This window comes from Podarcis pityusensis, assembly GCF_964106645.2.
Source record: "Podarcis pityusensis genome assembly, chromosome: 3".
NCBI lineage: Eukaryota > Metazoa > Chordata > Lepidosauria > Squamata > Lacertidae > Podarcis > Podarcis pityusensis.
Genome location: NC_138026.1, coordinates 115,360,094 through 115,387,998, shown reverse-complemented (window position 1 = coordinate 115,387,998; position 27,905 = coordinate 115,360,094). Strand labels below are relative to the sequence as shown.

At 43.1% G+C, this 27,905-nt stretch overlaps 1 protein-coding gene across 2 annotated transcripts; it reads right to left on the bottom strand.

Moving 5' to 3' along the window:
- Window positions 1–275: 275 nt before the first annotated feature.
- Window positions 276–25,424, bottom strand: LOC308474530 (uncharacterized protein). Of its 2 annotated transcripts, XM_081000947.1 has the most exons (18): window positions 25,342–25,424; window positions 23,514–23,642; window positions 22,473–22,598; window positions 21,972–22,097; window positions 20,245–20,373; window positions 18,054–18,191; window positions 17,731–17,859; window positions 17,252–17,392; window positions 16,418–16,552; window positions 15,064–15,198; window positions 13,701–13,835; window positions 12,338–12,472; window positions 10,985–11,119; window positions 9,622–9,756; window positions 8,269–8,403; window positions 6,916–7,050; window positions 2,012–2,236; window positions 276–490 (listed from the first exon to the last, which is right to left on the bottom strand). In XM_081000947.1, the coding sequence occupies exons 1-18, from the start codon at window positions 25,397–25,399 to the stop codon at window positions 429–431; spliced, it is 2,343 nt and encodes a 780-aa protein (XP_080857073.1). In that variant the 5' UTR covers window positions 25,400–25,424; the 3' UTR covers window positions 276–428. The 2 variants fall into 2 exon arrangements, with proteins under 2 accessions (XP_080857073.1, XP_080857074.1); XM_081000948.1 differs by lacking the exon at window positions 20,245–20,373.
- Window positions 25,425–27,905: the final 2,481 nt, after the last annotated feature.

Sequence of the window (27,905 nt, the reverse complement as noted above, 5' to 3'; positions counted from 1 at the left end):
TGGTCCCTTCCAGATTCAGAAGCCCAATTTTTTGGAGCTTCCTTCCGACTGAGGTCAGACAGGCTCACTCCCTACTAAATATTGGGTGCTTACTGAAGAGCATTTTAACTGAAGTTTGATTTTATAGTTTTGACTGGGGCTGGATTTTATTTTTTAATGTGTTATATCTTTGTAAAAGACTATTGTAGTTAAGTGGCATATGAAGCGTATAAATAAATGAAAAGTATATTAAAAAGAAAGCCTTTGTGGACAGAATCATGACTCGGCAATTCATCTCCACATCAAATTTGGTTTTATTAGGATCAGAATTTCAAAGTATCACGAGCGGTTTGATTGCCGGAAGACGTTTCAGCAGCTCAAAGCATTCTTCCGAATCACCAGCCCACATGTTAAGTATGTCTGGTTAGTGTGGAGACAAACTCCATATTTTAAAAGATGGGTGGATACAGTTTAGCCAGTGCAGGCACAACACGATACAGTCTGTGGTAACCTAATAAATGGATGACATGATCAGTACTAATCAAGACATATGAATGCACGCTGGAAGAAATCAGCTGAATTTCATAACAATCAGCAAGGCAATATCTTAAAACAGAAACTTCAAGAACCTATGCATATTTGAAGGTCATCGTTGTTCTTCTCAGACAGAAAGGGAAAGGCTTTACCAACTGTCTAAGGGGGGGGAGCAATGCTCCCACTGCAAAATCATAAAGGTAAAGGTACCCCTGACCGTTAGCTCCAGTTGCAGACGACTCTGGGGTTGCACACTCATCTCGCACTATAGGCCAAGGGAGCCGGCGTACAGCTTCCGGGTCATGTGACCAGCATGACTAAGCCACTTGTGGCAAACTAGAGCAGCACACGGAAACGCTGTTTACCTTCCCGCCGGAGCGGTACCTATTTATCTACTTGCACTTTGATGTGCTTTCGAACTGCTAGGTGGGCAGGAGCTGGGACTGAACAATGGGAGCTCACCCCGTTGCAGGGATTCGAACCGCCGACCTTCTGATCGGTAAGTCCTAGGCTCTGTGGTTTAACCCACAGCGCCACCCATGTCATTCATAGGCATGTTTAAATTTTATTACAAAATGTTGTTTTATACATACAATGTATTATACATCATAAAAAACACGCCCTTTAAATCATCACTGCTATAGGAATGGCAAGTATGAGGGAATGTTACTTGACTTTGTAGAACAGTAGCCTAAGTCACGCTTTTGCCATTACATTCATAATGCCAAGCAGGGACCATGACAAAAACTGTGTATTCAAAGGCTCCGTCATTCTCTCTTTCTGTGTCATATGAACTTCAACTTCCCACCCTCAGTATCCCAAAGGGACAATTTGAATGGACTCTCCATGCCCTCACTACAGCAAAAAGACTGGTATTGATTAACTGGAAAAATAAAAGTGCTGCTTCCTTTAATGGAAGTTGTGTACACACGTAGACTTGCCATGGACAAATCTAACGATATCTGGAGTTCATTTTTATAAATACAGTGGTGCCTCGCAAGACGAAAAGAATCCGTTCTGGGAGTCTCTTCGTCTAGCGGTTTTTTCGTCTTGCGAAGCAAGCCCATTGACGGATTAGCGGATTAGCGCTATTAGCGCTATTAGCGGCTTTTAGCGGCTTTTAGTGGCTTTTAGCAGCTTATCAGCTTATCGGATAAGCAGATAAGCGGCTTAGCGACTTAGAAAAAGAGGGGGAAAAGGGGGGGAAAAACCCTGGAACTCGCAAGACATTTTCGTCTTGTGAAGCAAGCCCATAGCAGATTCGTTTTGCGAGGCACCTCCAAAACGGAAAACTCTTTCGTCTAGCGAGTTTTCCGTCTTGCGAGGCATTCGTCTTGCGGGGCACCACTGTACCATATTAGATTAAGGTCTAGTTAACCACAATAACAAGTCCCGCCCCCGTTTCGCAAGATACACAAAATCTTTTTGTTGTTGTTGTTTTGTTTTTCCCCCCTACATGGGTACTATTTTCCGTTTCTTCTTCTTTTTTGTGTCTTACCTTTGGTAGCCTTTGTGGCTATCTTTGGTAGCCTTTGTCCAGATATTACAATTTTTCTGCCAGGTGATAAATAAATAGAAACATTTCCTGTCGTAATTTTACAGCAGAAAACAAAGCCAGGAATCGGGCACAATGCTTCTGAATACGCATCTTCATCATAGGAACATCTTAACTTGCATACACCCTCAGGTTGCTTAGCTACAGGCTCAGGCAATCTTTGGGGCACTTTATCAAAAGAGAAGACAAGAGATCATCAACATCTCAGAGCATTTCCCCATAGTATTAAAAATTCCACATGCACAAAAAGAATTTAATATCTCCACGCCATAATCCCACTTCAAAAAAGTCATATAAGGTTTCCACTAACAAAAATAACCAGAGAGACCTTTTCTTTTGTTTCTTTGATGAACCCAGACCATGAGTTTCTGTATTCCTGCAAATTCAAGGGCTTTTCAAAGACACTCCTCCCACCTCTCACTGTTTTTCACAAGAGCAGAATCTACCCACCCCTTGGGATCCTGATCCAGAAAGTCTCTTTTATTTGGCTTTTTACAACAGAAGATGTAGGCAGCATTATCACAGGCTCTTGTGGAAGACATATTTCCAGCACTGGAGCATCTTGATTTGCACTGACCTCAACATGTAATCTCTGCAAATCCAAAAGGCGTTAAAAGCCATTCTTACAAGCATTCATTTGGCTTCACAGCAATGCCTGTCTACTCTGCAATTCCTTAGAAAGCAAGATTTGTTGGAATTTCCACACACTGTGTGGATTACAAAGAACTCCCTGAGTATATAACAAACTGAAGCTCAAGCCATATAAGACTGAAGCACTGTTAGCGGGTGGTTCCATAGACTAGATGGATGGGAGGTTGCCTGCTTTCGATGGGATTACACTCCATCTGAAGGAGCAGCTACATAGCTTGAGGGTACTTTGCTGTTGCTTGAGGCTCAGGCGGCCTCAGTGGCCCAAAATGCTTTCCATCAGCTTCAGATAGTGGCCCAGCTGCACCCCTATTTAGACAGTGACAGCCCAACTTCTGTCATTTATACTCTGCTAACCGAAGCTACGAACATGAGTTTGACCAAGCTACAGGAGGCAGTGCAAGACAGGAGTGCCTGGCATGCTCTGGTCCATGGGGTCACGAAGAGTTGGACACGACTAAATGACTAAACAACAAAAACAACCTCTATGTTTGGGACATGGGTGGCGCTGTGGTGTAAACCACTGAGCCTTGGGCTTGCCGATCGGAAGGTCAGCAGTTCGAATCCCCACAACAGGGTGAGCTCCCGTTGCTCTGTCCCAGCTCCTGCTAACCTAGCAGTTCGAAAGCAGGTCAAGTGCAATTAGATAAACAGGTACCACTCTGGCGGGAAGGTAAACGGCATTTCCGTGCGCTGCTCTGGTTTTGCCAGAAACGACTTAGTCATGCTGGCCACATGACCCAAAAAAACTGTCTGTGGACAAACACCAGCTCCCTCGGCCAGTAAAGCAAGATGAGTGCTGCAACCCCAGAGCCGTTTGTGACTGGACTTAACTGTCAGGGGTCCTTTTTAACATCTATGTTAGATTATTGCAACACATTATATATAGGGCTGCCTCTGAAATTGGTTTGGAAACTTAAGCTGCTGCAGAATTCGGTGGCCAGGTTGCTCACCAGGGCAAAGCGGTTTGAGCATATCACACCAATCCTAGCTTGACTGCACTGGCTGCCAGTTAGTTTTGGGACCCAATTAAAATTGCTGGTTTTACTTATAAAGCCTTACACAGCTCAGGATCACAATACCTCAAGGACTGCCTCTTCCCATATGAACCAGCCTGGACCCTTTGATCATAATCTGAGACCTGTCTTTGTGTGCCTCTTGCGCAAGAGGTCTCTTCAGTGGTGACACCATGTTTCTGAGATGCTTTAGGAACAATATATGTATATCATAGTTCTTCTAGCACAAAGAAAGTGTTGTGATGTTATCTGGCTTTTGGCAGCAAAGGACAAAGCCGGGAGCAGAGCAAGATCTTCTGGATGACAAATATTGACCATGGGAACAACTTGACTTGCATGTACCCAAACATTTTATGTTCAGTCGTCGGGAGACTTTACATAAACAGAGATCAAGAGATCATCAACGTCTCAAAGTCATAAGGTTTCTATTTCTGTGAATAACAATGGGGCCATATCCCCATTTAGTTGATGAATCCAAACCATGATTTTATACATCCTTGCAAATGCAAGATCTTTTCAACTTGTTCCATCTCCCACTGTTTTTTACAAGACCAGCATGTACCCACCTGCTGGAATCCTGACCAAGAAATCCCTCCATTCATCACAGTTCCTCCAGGACATTAAAAGCATGGGAATATTACCTTGTTTTTTACCCTGTTGGGATCTGAACCGCCGACCTTCTGATTGGCAAGTCCTAGGCTCTGTGGTTTAACCCACAGCGCCACCCATGTCCCATTTGATGTCTAAATACTATGAGTCTAATAAAATTTAAAATTTTAACGGATGCAAAGGAAAGAGGGGGGTTTGCCCTGCCGGACTTAAGGTTATATTACGAAGCTGCAGCTCTCTGCTGGATGAAAGATTGGATACTCTTAGAGAATACGGACGTCCTGGATCTGGAAGGGTTTAATAATGCTTTTGGATGGCATGCATACTTGTGGTATGACAAGGTAAAAATTCATAAGGCTTTCAAGAGCCATATTGTCAGGAAGGCCGTGTTTAAGGTTTGGGTAAAATACAAAGATTTATTAGAAAATAAGACCCCAAGGTGGTTGTCACCTATGGAAGCCAAGGCCCCGAAAAGACTCAATATGGAGGCCAATTGGCCGAAATATTGGGAAATACTAGAGAAGGAAGGAGATACTTGGAGATTGCAGAGTTTTGAGAAATTAAAGGAGAAAGTGCAAAATTGGTTACATTATGCTCAGATTAGAGAGGTCTTTAAGCTAGACAAGAAAATAGGTTTCCAGGTGGAAAAATCGAAATTAGAAACTGAACTGTTAGAACCAAAAACTAAGGTACTCTCAAAAATGTATAACTTGTTGCTGAAATGGAATACGCAGGATGAAACTGTCAAATCAGCTATGATAAAATGGGCACAGGACATTGGATATAACATTATGTTTGCTGACTGGGAAAAGTTATGGACCACCGGGGCGAGGTTTACGGCATGTAATGCCTTGAAAGAAAATATTATGAAAATGATATACAGGTGGTACATGACCCCAGCCAAGCTGGCAAAAATATATCATCTGCCTGATAATAAATGTTGGAAATGTAAGGAAACTGAAGGAACATTCTTTCACCTCTGGTGGACGTGCCCAAGGATCAAGGCCTTCTGGGAAGTGATTATGAGTTAAAAAAGGTATTTAAGTATACCTTCCTTAAGAAACCAGAGGCCTTCCTTCTGGGCATCGTGGGCCAAGGGGTGTTAAAGAAAGATCAAACTTTTTTTATGTACGCAACAACAGCAGCAAGAATACTTATCGCAAAGTACTGGAAGACCCAAGATTTACCCACACTGGAAGAATGGCAGATGCAACTGATGGAATACATGGAGCTGGCTGAAATGACTGGCAGGATTCGAGACCTGGGAGAAGATATGGTGGAAGAGGACTGGAAAAAATTTAAGGACTATCTACAAAAACATTATAAGCTGTATGAATGTTAGGACACTTTAGAAAAACAGAGAAGATACCATCCACATATTTCCATATAATGAGGGAGGGAGAATGAAGAGTTTGATGTCTAAATACTATTGGTCAATTCCCAGTGGCACCATACCATTTTCACAAAAACATACACATGTGAAATGGAGGTTTTCTTTCCTCTGCTCTCTCTGCCAACACCACTAAATCTGTTCCAAAGGATTCAGAGATGCCATGATTTTCTGGCAGTCAGGTAGTCATTGTCCTGTGAAACTTGGGCCCACCATCACTCACTACAGTTTAGACTAGAAAGTGCTTATTGTCTCATGGTACAAGACAAGCAAGGGACGCGGGTGGCGCTGTGGGTTAAACCACAGAGCCTAGGACTTGCCAATCAGAAGGTCGGTGGTTCGAACCCCCGCGACAGGGTGAGCTCCCGTTGCTCGGTCCCTGCTCCTGCCAACCTAGCAGTTCGAAAGCACGTCAAAGTGCAAGTAGATAAATAGGTACCGCTCTGGTGGGAAGGTAAACGGCATTTCCGTGTGCTGCTCTGGTTTGCTAGAAGCAGCTTAGTCATGCTGGCCACATGACCCGGAAACTGTTTGCGGACAAACGCCGGCTCCCTCGGTCAATAAAGCGAGATGAGCACCACAACCCCAGAGTCGGAGGACGACTAGACCTAATAGTCAGGGGTCCCTTTACCTTTACCTTACAAGACAAGCATAAACATGCTAGCCACGTAAACTTTAAAAGATGCTCTTACATCTTGAACTAGTCTACTGTAATACAGTTCTGGGCTTTGAAGTAAACCTTGCGAGATACAAGTATACAGAGAGATGCACAAGCATCTTGCCATGCTAGCTCGCCATGCTATACTGAACCATGCAACACGGGACCCTCAGTTTCTCTGCTGATACGTTGCATTGAGCAAAAACTCTTTTCCATGAATGCCTCACACTCCTGCCATAAGCAGTTGGAAGAAATACAAAGCAAATTTAATCTCTCAAAACAAGTCTACTGCAAGAAAAAGTAATATGAGGCTGTTATTTCGAAAACCAAAGTTTGAGTAGTTATTTGATGAACTAAAACCATGAGTTTCTATATCCCAGGAAATTCAACAGCTTTTCTAAGACATGGGTTCCATCTCCCACTGTTTTTCACAAGACCAGCATGTACCCACCCGCTGGAATCCTGACCCAGAAATGCCCCCTCTCATCATTGTTCCTCCACCACATTAAAAGCATGGGAATATTACCTTGTTTTTTACAACAGAAGACAAAGTCGGGATTAGAGCAGACTCTTGTTGAAGATGCATATTCACTGCGGCCACATGCTAACTTGCATTGACCATGACATTTCTTGCCTTCAGGGTGGACCATTCCTTGAGATACTTTAGAAAAACAGAGAAGATACCATCCACATATTTCCATATAATGAGGGAGGGAGAATGAAGAGTTTGATGTCTAAATACTATTGGTCAATTCCCAGTGGCACCATACCATTTTCACAAAAACATACACATGTGAAATGGAGGTTTTCTTTCCTCTGCTCTCTCTGCCAACACCACTAAATCTGTTCCAAAGGATTCAGAGATGCCATGATTTTCTGGCAGTCAGGTAGTCATTGTCCTGTGAAACTTGGGCCCACCATCACTCACTACAGTTTAGACTAGAAAGTGCTTATTGTCTCATGGTACAAGACAAGCAAGGGACGCGGGTGGCGCTGTGGGTTAAACCACAGAGCCTAGGACTTGCCAATCAGAAGGTCGGTGGTTCGAACCCCCGCGACAGGGTGAGCTCCCGTTGCTCGGTCCCTGCTCCTGCCAACCTAGCAGTTCGAAAGTGCAAGTAGATAAATAGGTACCGCTCCGGTGGGAAGGTAAACGGCATTTCCGTGTGCTGCTCTGGTTTGCCAGAAGCAGCTTAGTCATGCTGGCCACATGACCCGGAAACTGTTTGTGGACAAACGCCGGCTCCCTCGGTCAATAAAGCGAGATGAGCACCACAACCCCAGAGTCGGAGGACGACTAGACCTAATAGTCAGGGGTCCCTTTACCTTTACCTTACAAGACAAGCATAAACATGCTAGCCACGTAAACTTTAAAAGATGCTCTTACATCTTGAACTAGTCTACTGTAATACAGTTCTGGGCTTTGAAGTAAACCTTGCGAGATACAAGTATACAGAGAGATGCACAAGCATCTTGCCATGCTAGCTCGCCATGCTATACTGAACCATGCAACACGGGACCCTCAGTTTCTCTGCTGATACGTTGCATTGAGCAAAAACTCTTTTCCATGAATGCCTCACACTCCTGCCATAAGCAGTTGGAAGAAATACAAAGCAAATTTAATCTCTCAAAACAAGTCTACTGCAAGAAAAAGTAATATGAGGCTGTTATTTCGAAAACCAAAGTTTGAGTAGTTATTTGATGAACTAAAACCATGAGTTTCTATATCCCAGGAAATTCAACAGCTTTTCTAAGACATGGGTTCCATCTCCCACTGTTTTTCACAAGACCAGCATGTACCCACCCGCTGGAATCCTGACCCAGAAATGCCCCCTCTCATCATTGTTCCTCCACCACATTAAAAGCATGGGAATATTACCTTGTTTTTTACAACAGAAGACAAAGTCGGGATTAGAGCAGACTCTTGTTGAAGATGCATATTCACTGCGGCCACATGCTAACTTGCATTGACCATGACATTTCTTGCCTTCAGGGTGGACCATTCCTTGAGATACTTTAGAAAAACAGAGAAGATACCATCCACATATTTCCATATAATGAGGGAGGGAGAATGAAGAGTTTGATGTCTAAATACTATTGGTCAATTCCCAGTGGCACCATACCATTTTCACAAAAACATACACATGTGAAATGGAGGTTTTCTTTCCTCTGCTCTCTCTGCCAACACCACTAAATCTGTTCCAAAGGATTCAGAGATGCCATGATTTTCTGGCAGTCAGGTAGTCATTGTCCTGTGAAACTTGGGCCCACCATCACTCACTACAGTTTAGACTAGAAAGTGCTTATTGTCTCATGGTACAAGACAAGCAAGGGACGCGGGTGGCGCTGTGGGTTAAACCACAGAGCCTAGGACTTGCCAATCAGAAGGTCGGTGGTTCGAACCCCCGCGACAGGGTGAGCTCCCGTTGCTCGGTCCCTGCTCCTGCCAACCTAGCAGTTCGAAAGTGCAAGTAGATAAATAGGTACCGCTCCGGTGGGAAGGTAAACGGCATTTCCGTGTGCTGCTCTGGTTTGCCAGAAGCAGCTTAGTCATGCTGGCCACATGACCCGGAAACTGTTTGCGGACAAACGCCGGCTCCCTCGGTCAATAAAGCGAGATGAGCACCACAACCCCAGAGTCGGAGGACGACTAGACCTAATAGTCAGAGGTCCCTTTACCTTTACCTTACAAGACAAGCATAAACATGCTAGCCACGTAAACTTTAAAAGATGCTCTTACATCTTGAACTAGTCTACTGTAATACAGTTCTGGGCTTTGAAGTAAACCTTGCGAGATACAAGTATACAGAGAGATGCACAAGCATCTTGCCATGCTAGCTCGCCATGCTATACTGAACCATGCAACACGGGACCCTCAGTTTCTCTGCTGATACGTTGCATTGAGCAAAAACTCTTTTCCATGAATGCCTCACACTCCTGCCATAAGCAGTTGGAAGAAATACAAAGCAAATTTAATCTCTCAAAACAAGTCTACTGCAAGAAAAAGTAATATGAGGCTGTTATTTCGAAAACCAAAGTTTGAGTAGTTATTTGATGAACTAAAACCATGAGTTTCTATATCCCAGGAAATTCAACAGCTTTTCTAAGACATGGGTTCCATCTCCCACTGTTTTTCACAAGACCAGCATGTACCCACCCGCTGGAATCCTGACCCAGAAATGCCCCCTCTCATCATTGTTCCTCCACCACATTAAAAGCATGGGAATATTACCTTGTTTTTTACAACAGAAGACAAAGTCGGGATTAGAGCAGACTCTTGTTGAAGATGCATATTCACTGCGGCCACATGCTAACTTGCATTGACCATGACATTTCTTGCCTTCAGGGTGGACCATTCCTTGAGATACTTTAGAAAAACAGAGAAGATACCATCCACATATTTCCATATAATGAGGGAGGGAGAATGAAGAGTTTGATGTCTAAATACTATTGGTCAATTCCCAGTGGCACCATACCATTTTCACAAAAACATACACATGTGAAATGGAGGTTTTCTTTCCTCTGCTCTCTCTGCCAACACCACTAAATCTGTTCCAAAGGATTCAGAGATGCCATGATTTTCTGGCAGTCAGGTAGTCATTGTCCTGTGAAACTTGGGCCCACCATCACTCACTACAGTTTAGACTAGAAAGTGCTTATTGTCTCATGGTACAAGACAAGCAAGGGACGCGGGTGGCGCTGTGGGTTAAACCACAGAGCCTAGGACTTGCCAATCAGAAGGTCGGTGGTTCGAACCCCCGCGACAGGGTGAGCTCCCGTTGCTCGGTCCCTGCTCCTGCCAACCTAGCAGTTCGAAAGCACGTCAAAGTGCAAGTAGATAAATAGGTACCGCTCCGGTGGGAAGGTAAACGGCATTTCCGTGTGCTGCTCTGGTTTGCTAGAAGCAGCTTAGTCATGCTGGCCACATGACCCGGAAACTGTTTGCGGACAAACGCCGGCTCCCTCGGTCAATAAAGCGAGATGAGCACCACAACCCCAGAGTCGGAGGACGACTAGACCTAATAGTCAGGGGTCCCTTTACCTTTACCTTACAAGACAAGCATAAACATGCTAGCCACGTAAACTTTAAAAGATGCTCTTACATCTTGAACTAGTCTACTGTAATACAGTTCTGGGCTTTGAAGTAAACCTTGCGAGATACAAGTATACAGAGAGATGCACAAGCATCTTGCCATGCTAGCTCGCCATGCTATACTGAACCATGCAACACGGGACCCTCAGTTTCTCTGCTGATACGTTGCATTGAGCAAAAACTCTTTTCCATGAATGCCTCACACTCCTGCCATAAGCAGTTGGAAGAAATACAAAGCAAATTTAATCTCTCAAAACAAGTCTACTGCAAGAAAAAGTAATATGAGGCTGTTATTTCGAAAACCAAAGTTTGAGTAGTTATTTGATGAACTAAAACCATGAGTTTCTATATCCCAGGAAATTCAACAGCTTTTCTAAGACATGGGTTCCATCTCCCACTGTTTTTCACAAGACCAGCATGTACCCACCCGCTGGAATCCTGACCCAGAAATGCCCCCTCTCATCATTGTTCCTCCACCACATTAAAAGCATGGGAATATTACCTTGTTTTTTACAACAGAAGACAAAGTCGGGATTAGAGCAGACTCTTGTTGAAGATGCATATTCACTGCGGCCACATGCTAACTTGCATTGACCATGACATTTCTTGCCTTCAGGGTGGACCATTCCTTGAGATACTTTAGAAAAACAGAGAAGATACCATCCACATATTTCCATATAATGAGGGAGGGAGAATGAAGAGTTTGATGTCTAAATACTATTGGTCAATTCCCAGTGGCACCATACCATTTTCACAAAAACATACACATGTGAAATGGAGGTTTTCTTTCCTCTGCTCTCTCTGCCAACACCACTAAATCTGTTCCAAAGGATTCAGAGATGCCATGATTTTCTGGCAGTCAGGTAGTCATTGTCCTGTGAAACTTGGGCCCACCATCACTCACTACAGTTTAGACTAGAAAGTGCTTATTGTCTCATGGTACAAGACAAGCAAGGGACGCGGGTGGCGCTGTGGGTTAAACCACAGAGCCTAGGACTTGCCAATCAGAAGGTCGGTGGTTCGAACCCCCGTGACAGGGTGAGCTCCCGTTGCTCGGTCCCTGCTCCTGCCAACCTAGCAGTTCGAAAGTGCAAGTAGATAAATAGGTACCGCTCCGGTGGGAAGGTAAACGGCATTTCCGTGTGCTGCTCTGGTTTGCCAGAAGCAGCTTAGTCATGCTGGCCACATGACCCGGAAACTGTTTGCGGACAAACGCCAGCTCCCTCGGTCAATAAAGCGAGATGAGCACCACAACCCCAGAGTCGGAGGACGACTAGACCTAATAGTCAGGGGTCCCTTTACCTTTACCTTACAAGACAAGCATAAACATGCTAGCCACGTAAATTTTAAAAGATGCTCTTACATCTTGAACTAGTCTACTGTAATACAGTTCTGGGCTTTGAAGTAAACCTTGCGAGATACAAGTATACAGAGAGATGCACAAGCATCTTGCCATGCTAGCTCGCCATGCTATACTGAACCATGCAACACGGGACCCTCAGTTTCTCTGCTGATACGTTGCATTGAGCAAAAACTCTTTTCCATGAATGCCTCACACTCCTGCCATAAGCAGTTGGAAGAAATACAAAGCAAATTTAATCTCTCAAAACAAGTCTACTGCAAGAAAAAGTAATATGAGGCTGTTATTTCGAAAACCAAAGTTTGAGTAGTTATTTGATGAACTAAAACCATGAGTTTCTATATCCCAGGAAATTCAACAGCTTTTCTAAGACATGGGTTCCATCTCCCACTGTTTTTCACAAGACCAGCATGTACCCACCCGCTGGAATCCTGACCCAGAAATGCCCCCTCTCATCATTGTTCCTCCACCACATTAAAAGCATGGGAATATTACCTTGTTTTTTACAACAGAAGACAAAGTCGGGATTAGAGCAGACTCTTGTTGAAGATGCATATTCACTGCGGCCACATGCTAACTTGCATTGACCATGACATTTCTTGCCTTCAGGGTGGACCATTCCTTGAGATACTTTAGAAAAACAGAGAAGATACCATCCACATATTTCCATATAATGAGGGAGGGAGAATGAAGAGTTTGATGTCTAAATACTATTGGTCAATTCCCAGTGGCACCATACCATTTTCACAAAAACATACACATGTGAAATGGAGGTTTTCTTTCCTCTGCTCTCTCTGCCAACACCACTAAATCTGTTCCAAAGGATTCAGAGATGCCATGATTTTCTGGCAGTCAGGTAGTCATTGTCCTGTGAAACTTGGGCCCACCATCACTCACTACAGTTTAGACTAGAAAGTGCTTAATGTCTCATGGTACAAGACAAGCAAGGGACGCGGGTGGCGCTGTGGGTTAAACCACAGAGCCTAGGACTTGCCAATCAGAAGGTCGGTGGTTCGAACCCCCGCGACAGGGTGAGCTCCCGTTGCTCGGTCCCTGCTCCTGCCAACCTAGCAGTTCGAAAGCACGTCAAAGTGCAAGTAGATAAATAGGTACCGCTCCGGTGGGAAGGTAAACGGCATTTCCGTGTGCTGCTCTGGTTTGCTAGAAGCAGCTTAGTCATGCTGGCCACATGACCCGGAAACTGTTTGCGGACAAACGCCGGCTCCCTCGGTCAATAAAGCGAGATGAGCACCACAACCCCAGAGTCGGAGGACGACTAGACCTAATAGTCAGGGGTCCCTTTACCTTTACCTTACAAGACAAGCATAAACATGCTAGCCACGTAAACTTTAAAAGATGCTCTTACATCTTGAACTAGTCTACTGTAATACAGTTCTGGGCTTTGAAGTAAACCTTGCGAGATACAAGTATACAGAGAGATGCACAAGCATCTTGCCATGCTAGCTCGCCATGCTATACTGAACCATGCAACACGGGACCCTCAGTTTCTCTGCTGATACGTTGCATTGAGCAAAAACTCTTTTCCATGAATGCCTCACACTCCTGCCATAAGCAGTTGGAAGAAATACAAAGCAAATTTAATCTCTCAAAACAAGTCTACTGCAAGAAAAAGTAATATGAGGCTGTTATTTCGAAAACCAAAGTTTGAGTAGTTATTTGATGAACTAAAACCATGAGTTTCTATATCCCAGGAAATTCAACAGCTTTTCTAAGACATGGGTTCCATCTCCCACTGTTTTTCACAAGACCAGCATGTACCCACCCGCTGGAATCCTGACCCAGAAATGCCCCCTCTCATCATTGTTCCTCCACCACATTAAAAGCATGGGAATATTACCTTGTTTTTTACAACAGAAGACAAAGTCGGGATTAGAGCAGACTCTTGTTGAAGATGCATATTCACTGCGGCCACATGCTAACTTGCATTGACCATGACATTTCTTGCCTTCAGGGTGGACCATTCCTTGAGATACTTTAGAAAAACAGAGAAGATACCATCCACATATTTCCATATAATGAGGGAGGGAGAATGAAGAGTTTGATGTCTAAATACTATTGGTCAATTCCCAGTGGCACCATACCATTTTCACAAAAACATACACATGTGAAATGGAGGTTTTCTTTCCTCTGCTCTCTCTGCCAACACCACTAAATCTGTTCCAAAGGATTCAGAGATGCCATGATTTTCTGGCAGTCAGGTAGTCATTGTCCTGTGAAACTTGGGCCCACCATCACTCACTACAGTTTAGACTAGAAAGTGCTTATTGTCTCATGGTACAAGACAAGCAAGGGACGCGGGTGGCGCTGTGGGTTAAACCACAGAGCCTAGGACTTGCCAATCAGAAGGTCGGTGGTTCGAACCCCCGCGACAGGGTGAGCTCCCGTTGCTCGGTCCCTGCTCCTGCCAACCTAGCAGTTCGAAAGCACGTCAAAGTGCAAGTAGATAAATAGGTACCGCTCCGGTGGGAAGGTAAACGGCATTTCCGTGTGCTGCTCTGGTTTGCTAGAAGCAGCTTAGTCATGCTGACCACCTGACCCGGAAACTGTTTGCGGACAAACGCCGGCTCCCTCGGTCAATAAAGCGAGATGAGCACCACAACCCCAGAGTCGGAGGACGACTAGACCTAATAGTCAGGGGTCCCTTTACCTTTACCTTACAAGACAAGCATAAACATGCTAGCCATGTAAACTTTAAAAGATGCTCTTACATCTTGAACTAGTCTACTGTAATACAGTTCTGGGCTTTGAAGTAAACCTTGTGAGATACAAGTATACAGAGAGATGCACAAGCATCTTGCCATGCTAGCTCGCCATGCTATACTGAACCATGCAACACGGGACCCTCAGTTTCTCTGCTGATACGTTGCATTGAGCAAAAACTCTTTTCCATGAATGCCTCACACTCCTGCCATAAGCAGTTGGAAGAAATACAAAGCAAATTTAATCTCTCAAAACAAGTCTACTGCAAGAAAAAGTAATATGAGGCTGTTATTTCGAAAACCAAAGTTTGAGTAGTTATTTGATGAACTAAAACCATGAGTTTCTATATCCCAGGAAATTCAACAGCTTTTCTAAGACATGGGTTCCATCTCCCACTGTTTTTCACAAGACCAGCATGTACCCACCCGCTGGAATCCTGACCCAGAAATGCCCCCTCTCATCATTGTTCCTCCACCACATTAAAAGCATGGGAATATTACCTTGTTTTTTACAACAGAAGACAAAGTCGGGATTAGAGCAGACTCTTGTTGAAGATGCATATTCACTGCGGCCACATGCTAACTTGCATTGACCATGACATTTCTTGCCTTCAGGGTGGACCATTCCTTGAGATACTTTAGAAAAACAGAGAAGATACCATCCACATATTTCCATATAATGAGGGAGGGAGAATGAAGAGTTTGATGTCTAAATACTATTGGTCAATTCCCAGTGGCACCATACCATTTTCACAAAAACATACACATGTGAAATGGAGGTTTTCTTTCCTCTGCTCTCTCTGCCAACACCACTAAATCTGTTCCAAAGGATTCAGAGATGCCATGATTTTCTGGCAGTCAGGTAGTCATTGTCCTGTGAAACTTGGGCCCACCATCACTCACTACAGTTTAGACTAGAAAGTGCTTATTGTCTCATGGTACAAGACAAGCAAGGGACGCGGGTGGCGCTGTGGGTTAAACCACAGAGCCTAGGACTTGCCAATCAGAAGGTCGGTGGTTCGAACCCCCGCGACAGGGTGAGCTCCCGTTGCTCGGTCCCTGCTCCTGCCAACCTAGCAGTTCGAAAGTGCAAGTAGATAAATAGGTACCGCTCCGGTGGGAAGGTAAACGGCATTTCCGTGTGCTGCTCTGGTTTGCCAGAAGCAGCTTAGTCATGCTGGCCACATGACCCGGAAACTGTTTGCGGACAAACGCCGGCTCCCTCGGTCAATAAAGCGAGATGAGCACCACAACCCCAGAGTCGGAGGACGACTAGACCTAATAGTCAGGGGTCCCTTTACCTTTACCTTACAAGACAAGCATAAACATGCTAGCCACGTAAACTTTAAAAGATGCTCTTGCATCTTGAACTAGTCTACTGTAATACAGTTCTGGGCTTTGAAGTAAACCTTGCGAGATACAAGTATACAGAGAGATGCACAAGCATCTTGCCATGCTAGCTCGCCATGCTATACTGAACCATGCAACACGGGACCTTCAGTTTCTCTGCTGATACGTTGCATTGAGCAAAAACTCTTTTCCATGAATGCCTCACACTCCTGCCATAAGCAGTTGGAGGAAATACAAAGCAAATTTAATCTCTCAAAACAAGTCTACTGCAAGAAAAAGTAATATGAGGCTGTTATTTCGAAAACCAAAGTTTGAGTAGTTATTTGATGAACTAAAACCATGAGTTTCTATATCCCAGCAAATTCAACAGCTTTTCTAAGACACGGGTTCCATCTCCCATGGTTTTTCTCAAGACCAGCATGTACCCACCCGCTGGAATACTGACCCAGAAATCCCCCCCTCTCATCATTGTTCCTCCACCACATTAAAAGCATGGGAACATTACCTTGCTTTTTACAACAGAAGACAAAGTCAGGATTATAGCAGTCTCCTGTCGAAGATGCATATTCATTGTTGCCACATGTTAACCTGCATTGACCATGACATTTCTTGCCTTCAGGGCGGACCAATCCGTGAGACACTTTGGAAAAACAGAGAAGATACCATCACTATCTTCCCATGCACATAGAAAATATATATTTTTAAAAAGCGGTTTAATTTCTAAATACCATGGTTTGTATCCAATGAATTTAAGCAGAGGCTTGACAACCATATGTCAGGAGTGCTCTGATGGTGTTTCCTGCTTGGCAGGGGGTTGGACTCGATGGCCCTTGTGGTCTCTTCCAACTCTATGATTCTATGATTCTATGATTCTATGAATTCATTCACATTGTAACAATGACTTCAACCTGAGGAATGGAACATCTCTCATTGTCTTTTTCCTATATCACCTTGTGCCATCCACAAACTGCTTACAAACAGAAGTTCTTGCACAAGTGGGATGAGTTTGTTGGATACAACCCCATAAGTCCATTTCTTTGAAGTTAGAAAAGGCTGCCCATTTATGAAAATAAACGGACAGCTCTGCCTATTTCTTTGATGAACAGGAATCTATGAGTTTGTCTATCCCAGCAAATCCAAGGACCATTATAAGCCTCTCATTCAATCATTCAATCGGCTTCACTTTAATTCCTGTTGATTAATTAGAAAGCAAAATATACTGCAATTCTTGAGAAGACAATGTAAATAATTCCCATCTACCCACGTGTTGTGTGACTTACCCAGAAAACCCTGAATATATCATAGTTGTTCTAGCACAAAGAAATTTTTGGGATATTACCTGGATTGTGACAGCAAAAGACGAAGCCAGGAATAGAGCAGGAACATGTTGAAGACACCTTTTCACCCTTGGAACATCTTGCCTTGCATCTACCCACACATTTCTGAGCTGCAGCATTTGTCAATTGTTTAGACTCTTTGTCTTGACAGAGAACAAGAGATCATCAACATATCAGAGCATATAATAATAATAATAATAATAATGTAGGGAGAATTCAATCTATCAACAGTTCAAAGAAAGATTTGTGAGGTTTCCATTTCCAAAAATAGCCAAAGAGCTCCTTTCCCTCTGGTTCTTTGATACATCAAAGCCATGAGTTTTTATATCCCTGCAAATTCAAGAGCTTTTTCAAAGATACTTGTTCCATTTCCCATTGCCCTACACAGGGCCAATATCTACCCACCCACTGAGATCGTGACCCAGAAATCCCATACATGCATCATTGTTTCTCCAGCACAATAAAAATATGAGAATATTACCTCGCTTTTTGCAGCAGAAGACAAAGTCTGGATTAGAACAGGCTCTTGCTGAAGTTGCATATTCACTGTTGCCACATGTTAACTTGCATTGACATTTCTTGCCTACACTGTGAACCAATCCTTGGGACACTTCAGCAAAGGAGAAAAGGAACCTTTAACATCTTCCCTTATACATAGAAAAAATGGTTCAATAGCTAAATGCCATAGTTTTTATCCAGTGACATTGTCCCATTTTTTAACTCTCATCTGAACTCACATTATGTCCCTTTCTCAATAATCCCCTTGTACATCACTGTTGCTCTATTGCATTAAAAGCATTTTACCTGACCATTTGCAGCAGAATAGGTTGCCAGGAATAGGGCACACTACTGCTGGAGACACAAATTCGCCATACGAACATCTTGACTTGCATCTACCCCGAAGATTCAGAGATGCAGCAGAAATCAATCCTTGTGACATTACTGAAACAGATAATAGATCATCAGCATCTCTAAGCATTTGGAAATATCAGAAGTATTTTAAATATTGAAAAGAAGTATGTCTCTGAACACCATTAATATAGCTCCAGAGAGAAGAACCAGAGGACTGTTTGCCTTGATGATCCATGTGTATCTCCATCCATTGGAACTCAAGGGCTTCTAAAAACTACTCATTCAATCTCTCATTGGGCTTCTCAGTAATTCCTGTCCATCTCACAGTTCATTAGGAAATGACAGCTTTGAAATTCACTTTCAAGCAAAGTAAATAACTCCTCATTTACAGTCATCTTTGAGAATTCCTGGAGAACAGGCGAAGTCCCGGCAGACTGGAGGAGGGCAAATGTTGTCCCTATTTTCAAAAAGGGGAAAAGAGAGGACCCAAACAATTACCGCCCAGTCAGTCTGACATCAATACCAGGGAAGATTCTGGAGCAGATCATTAAGCAAACAGTCTGTGAGCACCTAGAAAGGAATGCTGTGATCACCAATAGTCAGCATGGATTTCTGAAAAATAAGTCATGTCAGACTAACCTGATCTCGTTTTTTGACAGAATTACAAGCCTGGTAGATGAAGGGAATGCAGTGGATGTAGCCTACCTTGATTTCAGCAAGGCATTTGACAAGGTGCCCCATGATATTCTTGTAAAGAAGCTGCTAAAATGCGGTCTTGACTATGCTACCACTCAGTGGATTTGTAACTGGCTGACTGACCAAACCCAAAGGGTGCTCATCAATGGTTCCTCTTCATCCTGGAGAAGAGTGACTAGTGGGGTGCCACAGGGTTCTGTCTTGGGCCCGGTCTTATTCAACATCTTTATCAACGACTTGGATGATGGACTCAAGGGCATCCTGATCAAATTTGCAGATGACACAAAACTGGGAGGGGTGGCTAACACCCCAGAGGACAGGATCACACTTCAAAACGACCTTGACAGATTAGAGAACTGGGCCAAAACAAACAAGATGAATTTTAACAGGGAGAAATGTAAAGTATTGCACTTGGGCAAAAAAAATGAGAGGCACAAATACAAGATGGGGGACACCTGGCTTGAGAGCAGTACATGTGAAAAGGATCTAGGAGTCTTGGTTGACCACAAACTTGACATGAGCCAACAGTGTGACGCGGCAGCTAAAAAAGCCAATGCAATTCTGGGCTTCATCAATAGGAGTATAGCATCTAGATCAAGGGAAGTAATAATGCCACTGTATTCTGCTCTGGTCAGACCTCATCTGGAGTACTGTGTCCAGTTCCGGGCACCACAGTTCAAGAAGGACACTGACAAACTGGAACGTGTCCAGAGGAGGGCAACCAAAATGGTCAAAGGCCTGGAAACGATGCCTTATGAGGAACAGCTAAGGGAGCTGGGCATGTTTAGCCTGGAGAAGAGGAGGTTAAGGGGAGATATGATAGCCATGTTCAAATATATAAAAGGATGTCACATAGAGGAGGGAGAAAGGTTGTTTTCTGCTGCTCCAGAGAAGCGGACACGGAGCAATGGATCCAAACTACAAGAAAGAAGATTCCACCTAAACATTAGGAAGAACTTCCTGACAGTAAGAGCTGTTCGACAGTGGAATTTGCTGCCAAGGAGTGTGGTGGAGTCTCCTTCTTTGGAGGTCTTTAAGCAGAGGCTTGACAACCATATGTCAGGAGTGCTCTGATGGTGTTTCCTGCTTGGCAGGGGGTTGGACTCGATGGCCCTTGTGGTCTCTTCCAACTCTATGATTCTATGATTCTACAACCGCCAGGAGTGACAACACACCTTCCACATGTGCTGCGTCAGGAAGATTTGGGTTACCTCACAACAGGGGAGAGTCTCAAACAAAGATGCGCTTTCCCAAGCCACATTCCTAGCATGTTTGTGCTCCTGTCTCATCAACATCTATGCTGGCTTGGTCACGCCCACAGAATGGAAGATAGCAGGATCCCCAAGGAGGTGCTCTATGGGCAGCTGGCTTCTGGTATCAGGCCCATTAGCAGACCAAGTCTGCGTTACAAAGATGTCTGCAAAGGTGACATGAAGGCAGCCATTACCTGGCTTTCTACAGCAAAGGAAGAAGCCAGGAACAGAGCAGAAACCAGCGGACAACACATATTCCCCATGGGAACATTTTGGCTTGCATCTACCCAAACATTTCATGGTCAATTCATGGGGCATTTTACCTGAGCAGAGAAAAAGAGGTCAACAACATATCAAAGCATTTTCCATTAAGAGTGTGTGTGTGTGTAACTCTTAACATGATACGTGCAATTCAGAAAAGTTCCGAAAAGTTCTAGAGAGCCCAATTTTGCCCATTTCTTTGGGTTTTTTTAATTATTAAAGATTTTCTTGATTTACAAAAGTTTGTGCAATGTCTCTCTCTTGTATATTTTTTCCCATGTAACATTTTTACAAGTCAGTTTCATTTGCTGAAACTGACACGGGGACAAATAGAAGAAGACACCTTCACCCTGGTATGGCTCCCCTTTATCACATACACAGCCCAACAAGACAATGACAAAATTCTACCAACAGCATACAAATCAATATGGCTAACCTGATCCAAAACATCCACCCATCCCACTCACACATGAAAACAAAGCCCATTTCTTTGGTGAACCAAAACCACGAGTTTCTGTATCAAGAGCTTTTCAAGGACACTTACTCCATCTCCCAACTGTTCTTCATGGGACCAACATCTACCCACCCTCTGGGATCCTGACCCAGAAATCCCCAAAAGACATAGCCAAAGACAGTGGAGACTTTCGCTGAGGATATATATTCACCATAGGAACATCTTGGCCTGCATTGACCCCAACATTTCTTGGCTACACTGTGGACCAATCCTTGGGACATTTCAGCCGGAGAGAGAAGCAGTCAATATATTCCCATATACATAGAAAATATATTTTTTATTAAAAAAGTCAACCTCTAAATCCCATGGTTTGTATAAATTTTACTTCCATTTGCACAATGGTTCTTCACGTTCTTGTCCTCTCCTTATAGAATCATAGAATCTTAGTGTTGGAAGGGACCCTGGGGATCGTCTAGTCGAAACCCCTGCAATGCTGGAATCTCAACTAAAGCATCCATGACAGATGGCACAGCCACTAGCACACCCCTGTGCCTGCCTTGCAAATGAGAAGATACTGTTGGATCAGGCCAATTGCTCATCTAGGCCACCAATCTGTTCTCACAGTGGCCAACCAGATGCCTATGGGAAACCAGAAAGCAGGATTCAAGCACAAGAACCCTCTCCCCTCCTGGAGTTCCCAGCAACTGGCATTTAGAAGTCTCCATCAGTAGAGGATGTCCATAAGTGTTACAAGAGAGGGAGAACAATTTTCCTTCATCCACTTTCTCCATGTCATACAAAATTTTGCAAAGTTGCCTCTTACTCACCTTTTCTTTAAACGAACATTTCCAAATCATAGAACTGAAGAGTTGGAAAGGACCCTGCAGATCATCCAGTCCAACTCCCTGCAGTGCAGGAACAGTCAGGTGTCCCATATGGGAATCAAACCTGCGAACTTGGCGTTATCACCACCATGCCCTAACCAACTGAGCTACCTGAGAAGCATCCCTGAAAATCGAAGGGCTGTTAAAAAGCCACTCATTCAATCACATATTTGGCTTCAGAGTAATTCCTGTCTACCATGCAATTCATTAGAAACCATGGAATTTCAAAATAACCCTCATTTGCACCCCCACACGTCCCTTACCCAGAAATCCCCCAGTACATCATTGCTTCTCTAGCACATTAAAAGCATGAGAGCATTACCTGTCCGTTTACAGCAGAAGACATAGCCAAGGACAGGGCAGATTCTTGTTGAAGATATATATTCACCACTGGAACATCTTGACTTGCACTGACCCCGACATTTATTGCCTGCAGTGTGGACCAAGCCTTGGGACATGGTCAAAACAAAGGAGAAGAGGACATCAATATCTCTCAGCATTCTCAATAAACATAGAAAACACTGAAAAGAATTCTGTCTTTGAGTACCATAAATGTATTTCCAGGGGAAAGCTCCATAAAGCTGTTTGTCATGATAAACCAGGATCCACAAGCTTGTGCATCTATAGAAGCTCAAGGGCTTCTGAAAGCTACTCATTCAATTCCTCATTGGGCTTCACAATAATTCCTGTCTACCTCACAATGGACTTTGAAATGCACTCATAGACATAGTAAATAACTTATCTGTACCCAGCCTCTGCACGCCTTACTCAAAATTCCCCAATACATCATTGTTCTAGCAGGCAAAAGGCATTTGAATATTACCTGGCTTCTCGCAGCAACCAGGAGTAGAGCAGGGTCTTCTTGAAGGCACATTTTCACCACTGGAACACCTTGACCTGCATCTACCCAAACATTTATCTGCTATGAAGGGGAGAAATTGTTGGTGCGCTGTATGAAAACAGAGAAGAGATCAACATCTCTGAGCACTTCCTATGAATGCAGGAATTATTATTATTATTATTATTATTATTATTATTATTATTATTATTAGAGTCCAATCTCTATCAATTCAATCTCTAAATACCCTAAACTCAGCTACAAAGTTTACAAAAGATTGCCATCTATAAACCAACAGTTCTGTTTGCCTGTTGCTTTATGAATCAAATCTATGAATTTGTCCATCCCACAAGTACAAGGTGTTGGAATTCAAGCCTCTATCGGGAGAAGCTGGCAACCCTCCCAGGCACCCGGCTTGAGTTCCGATGACATCCCTGGCTGCATTCCCCAGCAAACGCAGGCAAGGTCGCTATAGGCGATTCTTCTCAGCGTGAGAAGAACACACCCCCTCTTTCTTGCCCCCCCCCAGCAGGGGAAAGAGATAGACAGAAACGTATTTACATGCCTTCATTTCTGTCTTTTACAGCGTTACAAAAAACATGACTGCTCTCATCAAGCTCCAGCAGTCGAGAGACTAACACTTCCTGTACTTCCTGTACAGGAACAAAAGGAAGAGCTCATATTACACTCTGAGCTAATTCCGGTGCTTCGCACTGTGAATTGACTGTCCCTCTGTTTCCCACTGAACAGTCCCAACATTCCATCATGTGATGTTTTCAAGCTAGCAATCTGCAGCTGCATTGCATCCATATCGTAACACAAGGGTTGTTAAAGGCCCGTCATTCTGTCACTCATTGGGCTTCACCTTAATTCCTGGCTACCCCACAATTCATTAGGAAGCAAGGAACTTCAGGAACCAGGCAAAGACAGCATTTATAAACCACACCTAACCATTTACCGCGTGCTTTGCCCAAAAATACCCCAGTGCCTCCTTGTTCTGGAACATTAAAAGCAAGGTGATATTACCTGGCCGTTCACAGCAGAAGACAAAGCAAGGAATAGAACAGTCTCTTGCTGCAGAAACATCTTCATCACATTCTGGCTTGCATCGTGCCCAAAGTTTCTTGACGACAGCATTTGCAAATCCTCCGGAAACTTTAGCAAAACAGAGGAAGGGAGTTTGCCAGCAATTCTATGCATTCACTTTCAGATAATCACATTAAGCTGCCATTAAAAAAACAACACACAACTCAGGGAACATTCTTCGTCATATTCAAGGGCTTTTAGAAGCCACTCATTCAGTTTCTCGTTTTCCTTCACAGGACCCCCTATATGCTATACGAAGAAAACCTCCACATTTACCACCCTCTGCTCCTTTGGAGGAAAGTGCAGGGTATAATTTTTTTAAAAATGATAACATTAATCCTTCTTGTAGCACATAAAAAGCATGGGACTTAGAGCTATGACGAAAATTTGAAATTGTGTCCACTGTCCCAAACCATCTCATGCCCCCATCCCCAATTATGGGATGGACAAGAATAAATCCCTTGAGGAAAACCACCATGGGATCATTGGATAAAGGGCACTAGATAAATTGAATCAATCAATCAATAAGATTCTGATGTCGCAACCTCAAAGCACTGCAGCAAGGGAATATAGTTTGCTTTTACCTTAAAATGATTTAGATGTGGTTGTGTGGTGTGCAGCCTTCTTTGTGTGTACACACAGACACACCCCACACACACCAGCTTCACACACACCAGCTTCTTAACTTACCAGTGTGTGTTTATTTATAGAGGACACGTCAGGAAGCAATAGGAAATCAGAAGAAATGTGGCTATCCCGCAGGTTGCCTTCAGAGAGCTAAAGACTTTGGGGGATTTTTTTTACTTTAAGCAGAACACAGAGAGGGTTTTCATTTAAATAAATTAATGAAGCTTTTGTCAATTTCTTCCTTTTTAAATTGAAAAAAAAATCATCTACTACTCTGCTTTTCTAAAGAACAAAATCCTCAAGTCAGCACTCTGCTAGCAGGTTCAAGGATAGCCACACTTCATGGAAGCGTGGAAGAAAGACAGAGACTTGGACATTTGGAGGAGTTCATTGCTCCTCTAAGTTTCTATGCCTCCCTGTTACATCAGCTGCAATCTAACTGAACCCCATTCCATTCTTTTGCGTGAGGATCGGAGACAGATAATACAGAGGGGGAATTGGAAGGTCCAGGCCAAAGGCTGGGCTAACTAAAGGGGAAGGATCTTTGAACCTCACCCTCAAACTTCCCTCAATTGCATGATGTTTGTCCATATCTTTGATGAAGAAAATCTGTGAGAGTGACCTTACCTGCAACTTCAAAAGTTTTCTTATTTATTTCTTTAAGAAAGATGCAATGTCTTTCTGCAAGAAATGTCTTCCTCCTTCTGCACCTTACCCAGAAATCCCCCAGTAAATCATAACTATTGTTGAACATAAAATTAAAGAATGTTACCTGGCAATTTATTACAATAGTTGTTGTTTTTTTAATAGCAATGAATAGGTTTTTGCCATAGCAGCATATTTGACATATAAACAACTTGGTTTGCATCCTTCCCAATTTCACTCAGCTGCACTATTGCCTGAAGTTGGGAGTGCTCAAATAAGAAGGGATCTTCGATATTGCTGAGCCTTTCCCCTTCCATGAAGGCACCCCATTTCTGATATTTCCAAAGAAATGGGATTCTAATTCTAGAACAGCACGGTAGGACAAAACAAGGTAATATTCCCACCATTTTGAGACAATGTTGGGTCAAATAAACAACTGGCCTCATTGAACAGGCTGGTTGGTTTTAGCACTGCCGATGTGCCCTGTGCATCTCACCTGAAAAAGTCAGCAGTGTGATAAAATGACATAGAAGTAGAGGATGGAAGGTCTTCATAGCTGAACGTTGGGTCTGCACATTCTCTTTGGATGTGGAAGAAGCAGAAGAATTTATACTTCATTAGGATGCACAGGCAACAAGAGGCCCACACAGGAAACCTCATTGGCCATTGAAAGATTGTGTGTTCCACCAGGTACTAACAGTGGCAGCTGTTAGCACACCCTCAGAATGTTGCTACAAGGTGTTCTCTACATTTGGATGGCTTTAGAAGAGGTTTCTTTGATGGTTCCAATTATATCCCCCCCTTCTTCCCAAAGGAGCCCAGGGCAGCAAACAGATCAATAACTGAAATAATCTAAAACAATTAAAAACCTTCAGAAAACAGCTAAGAGCATTCTGAGAACAGCTGGGGGTACAAAGAGCAGAATGGAACACATTGCCATATGTTGTGGACATGTAGTTATGCTGGGGAAATGATTTTTAGACTAAGGGCAAAAATATTGAAATATGAAGTTTCCATATATCCAGTAATGATATTGCTGAACTATACATCACCTATCATAAGGAAAGTACATAAAGAATCTACATCCTGTCTGTTAACAGCTGTAATAATGTTAATGGCTCAAAACTAGAAAGTTACATACACTTCTTCCTTCTTGGAGAGAATGGTTTAATAAAGTTTGGGATATGGCTATAATGGCAGAAATAACGTCTAAGAGTGGGAATGGCAGGCAAATATAGAAAGTGTTTCTGGGGAAACTGCTTGCCCCTTATACAATATTGTCAAGAAAATAAATATCTCCTGCGAAAGCAAGTTCAAGTTAGCTTTGAGAGGTTTTTTTTAAAAAAAGAAACATTGTCATTCATAGTTTTTCCTTATTTTTTTAAAACTGAAGTGATTTTTTTTCCTGGAGTGCTTGTGTTGATTATAGTTAATAACTGTCAAATAATTAAATGAATTAAAAATAAATAGATGATAGATGATCGATAGATGATAGATAGATAGAGATAGATAGATAGATAGATATAGATAGACAGATAGATAGATAGATGATAGATAGATAGATAGATAGATGATAGAGATATAGATAGATAGATAGATGATAGATGATAGATGATAGATAGATAGATAGATGATAGATAGATAGATAGATAGATAGATATAGAGATAGATGATAGATAGATGATAGATGATGATAGATAGATAGATAGATAGATAGATGATAGATAGATAGATAGATAGATAGATAGATAGATAGATATAGATAGATGATGATAGATAGATAGATGATAGAGATAGATAGATAGATAGATAGATAGATAGATAGATAGATAGATAGATATAGATAGATAGATAGAGATAGATGATAGATAGATAGATAGATAGATAGATAGGTAGATAGATAGATAGATATAGATGATAGATAGATAGATGATAGATAGAGATAGATAGATAGATAGATAGATAGATAGATAGATAGATAGATGATAGATAGATATAGATAGATGATAGATAGAGATGATAGATAGATGATAGATAGATAGATGATAGATAGATAGATAGATGATAGATAAGGAATTTTCTTGTGCATTTATATGTGTATGGAGAGCTTCTCTACATAAGGGGGGGGTTCATAATTGGCGGTGTTCTGTATCTCAAAGCCCACACACCCCAGAATGAAGATGTGGGAGACAATATTGTGGCAAAAATACATGATTTATTCATGGTACCTTGAGGATCCATCGCCATAAACACAAGCTGTTCCAGTGTGGGCAGATGGAACATGTGGAGGCAGAAGGACAAAGACTGTCTGTCTCCCACCCCGGGCAAAGCCTCCTTGGACCAGCTCCATCGCCATCAAAGTGAGTGATGTGAGTCTATCAAGCCTATCATTGCTAACTGGCCATATAGGAGAGCACTGGGTGTGTAGAGCCTGAATTGCACATCCCACCCTCACTGAATGCAGGGCCCAGACCCCAGACCCTAAGAGTACCAGGATAAGCAGCTCCATTACCCAGTCAGCAATGAAAAGTTGCTGGAGAAATGCCCTTCATCCAGGAGTCCCTTAGGGTATGTACTAATAGAGTACAGGCTGATTTACATGCACACTGAAGTAGAAATTCTGCAAAACCCATTTTCAGGGAGGCCAGTGTCATTACGCAAGATTGCAGGCTGGCCACAAAGCTGGTAAGAAACAGTTTAGGAGGAATCTGACTGTCAGAGTGAACAACAACTCCAGGCAAAGTGCAAGGAGGGTTCTGCATTTATGGGGGGGGGGGGACTTGAGTTGAAAAAGTGTTTTTTAGGAGTATGTTTGGATGGAGGAATGGTGAGGTGGTGGGGTGGTAGGAGGTGTTCGGCTAGAGAATAGGGCAGGCTTGGGGACAAATGTTTAAGTTTTTGCAGACACAGTCTCTGGAGTTTGAATTGCTTTGGAGGATATTGCTTCAGAGAGATCTTGGAGAAAACCCCAAATCTGTCTGTAATAGCCCACGTCAGTTCTTGACCCAGGATTCGTTCGAATCCGACACGCACACACCGATCTCACACTCAGGTGCCGCT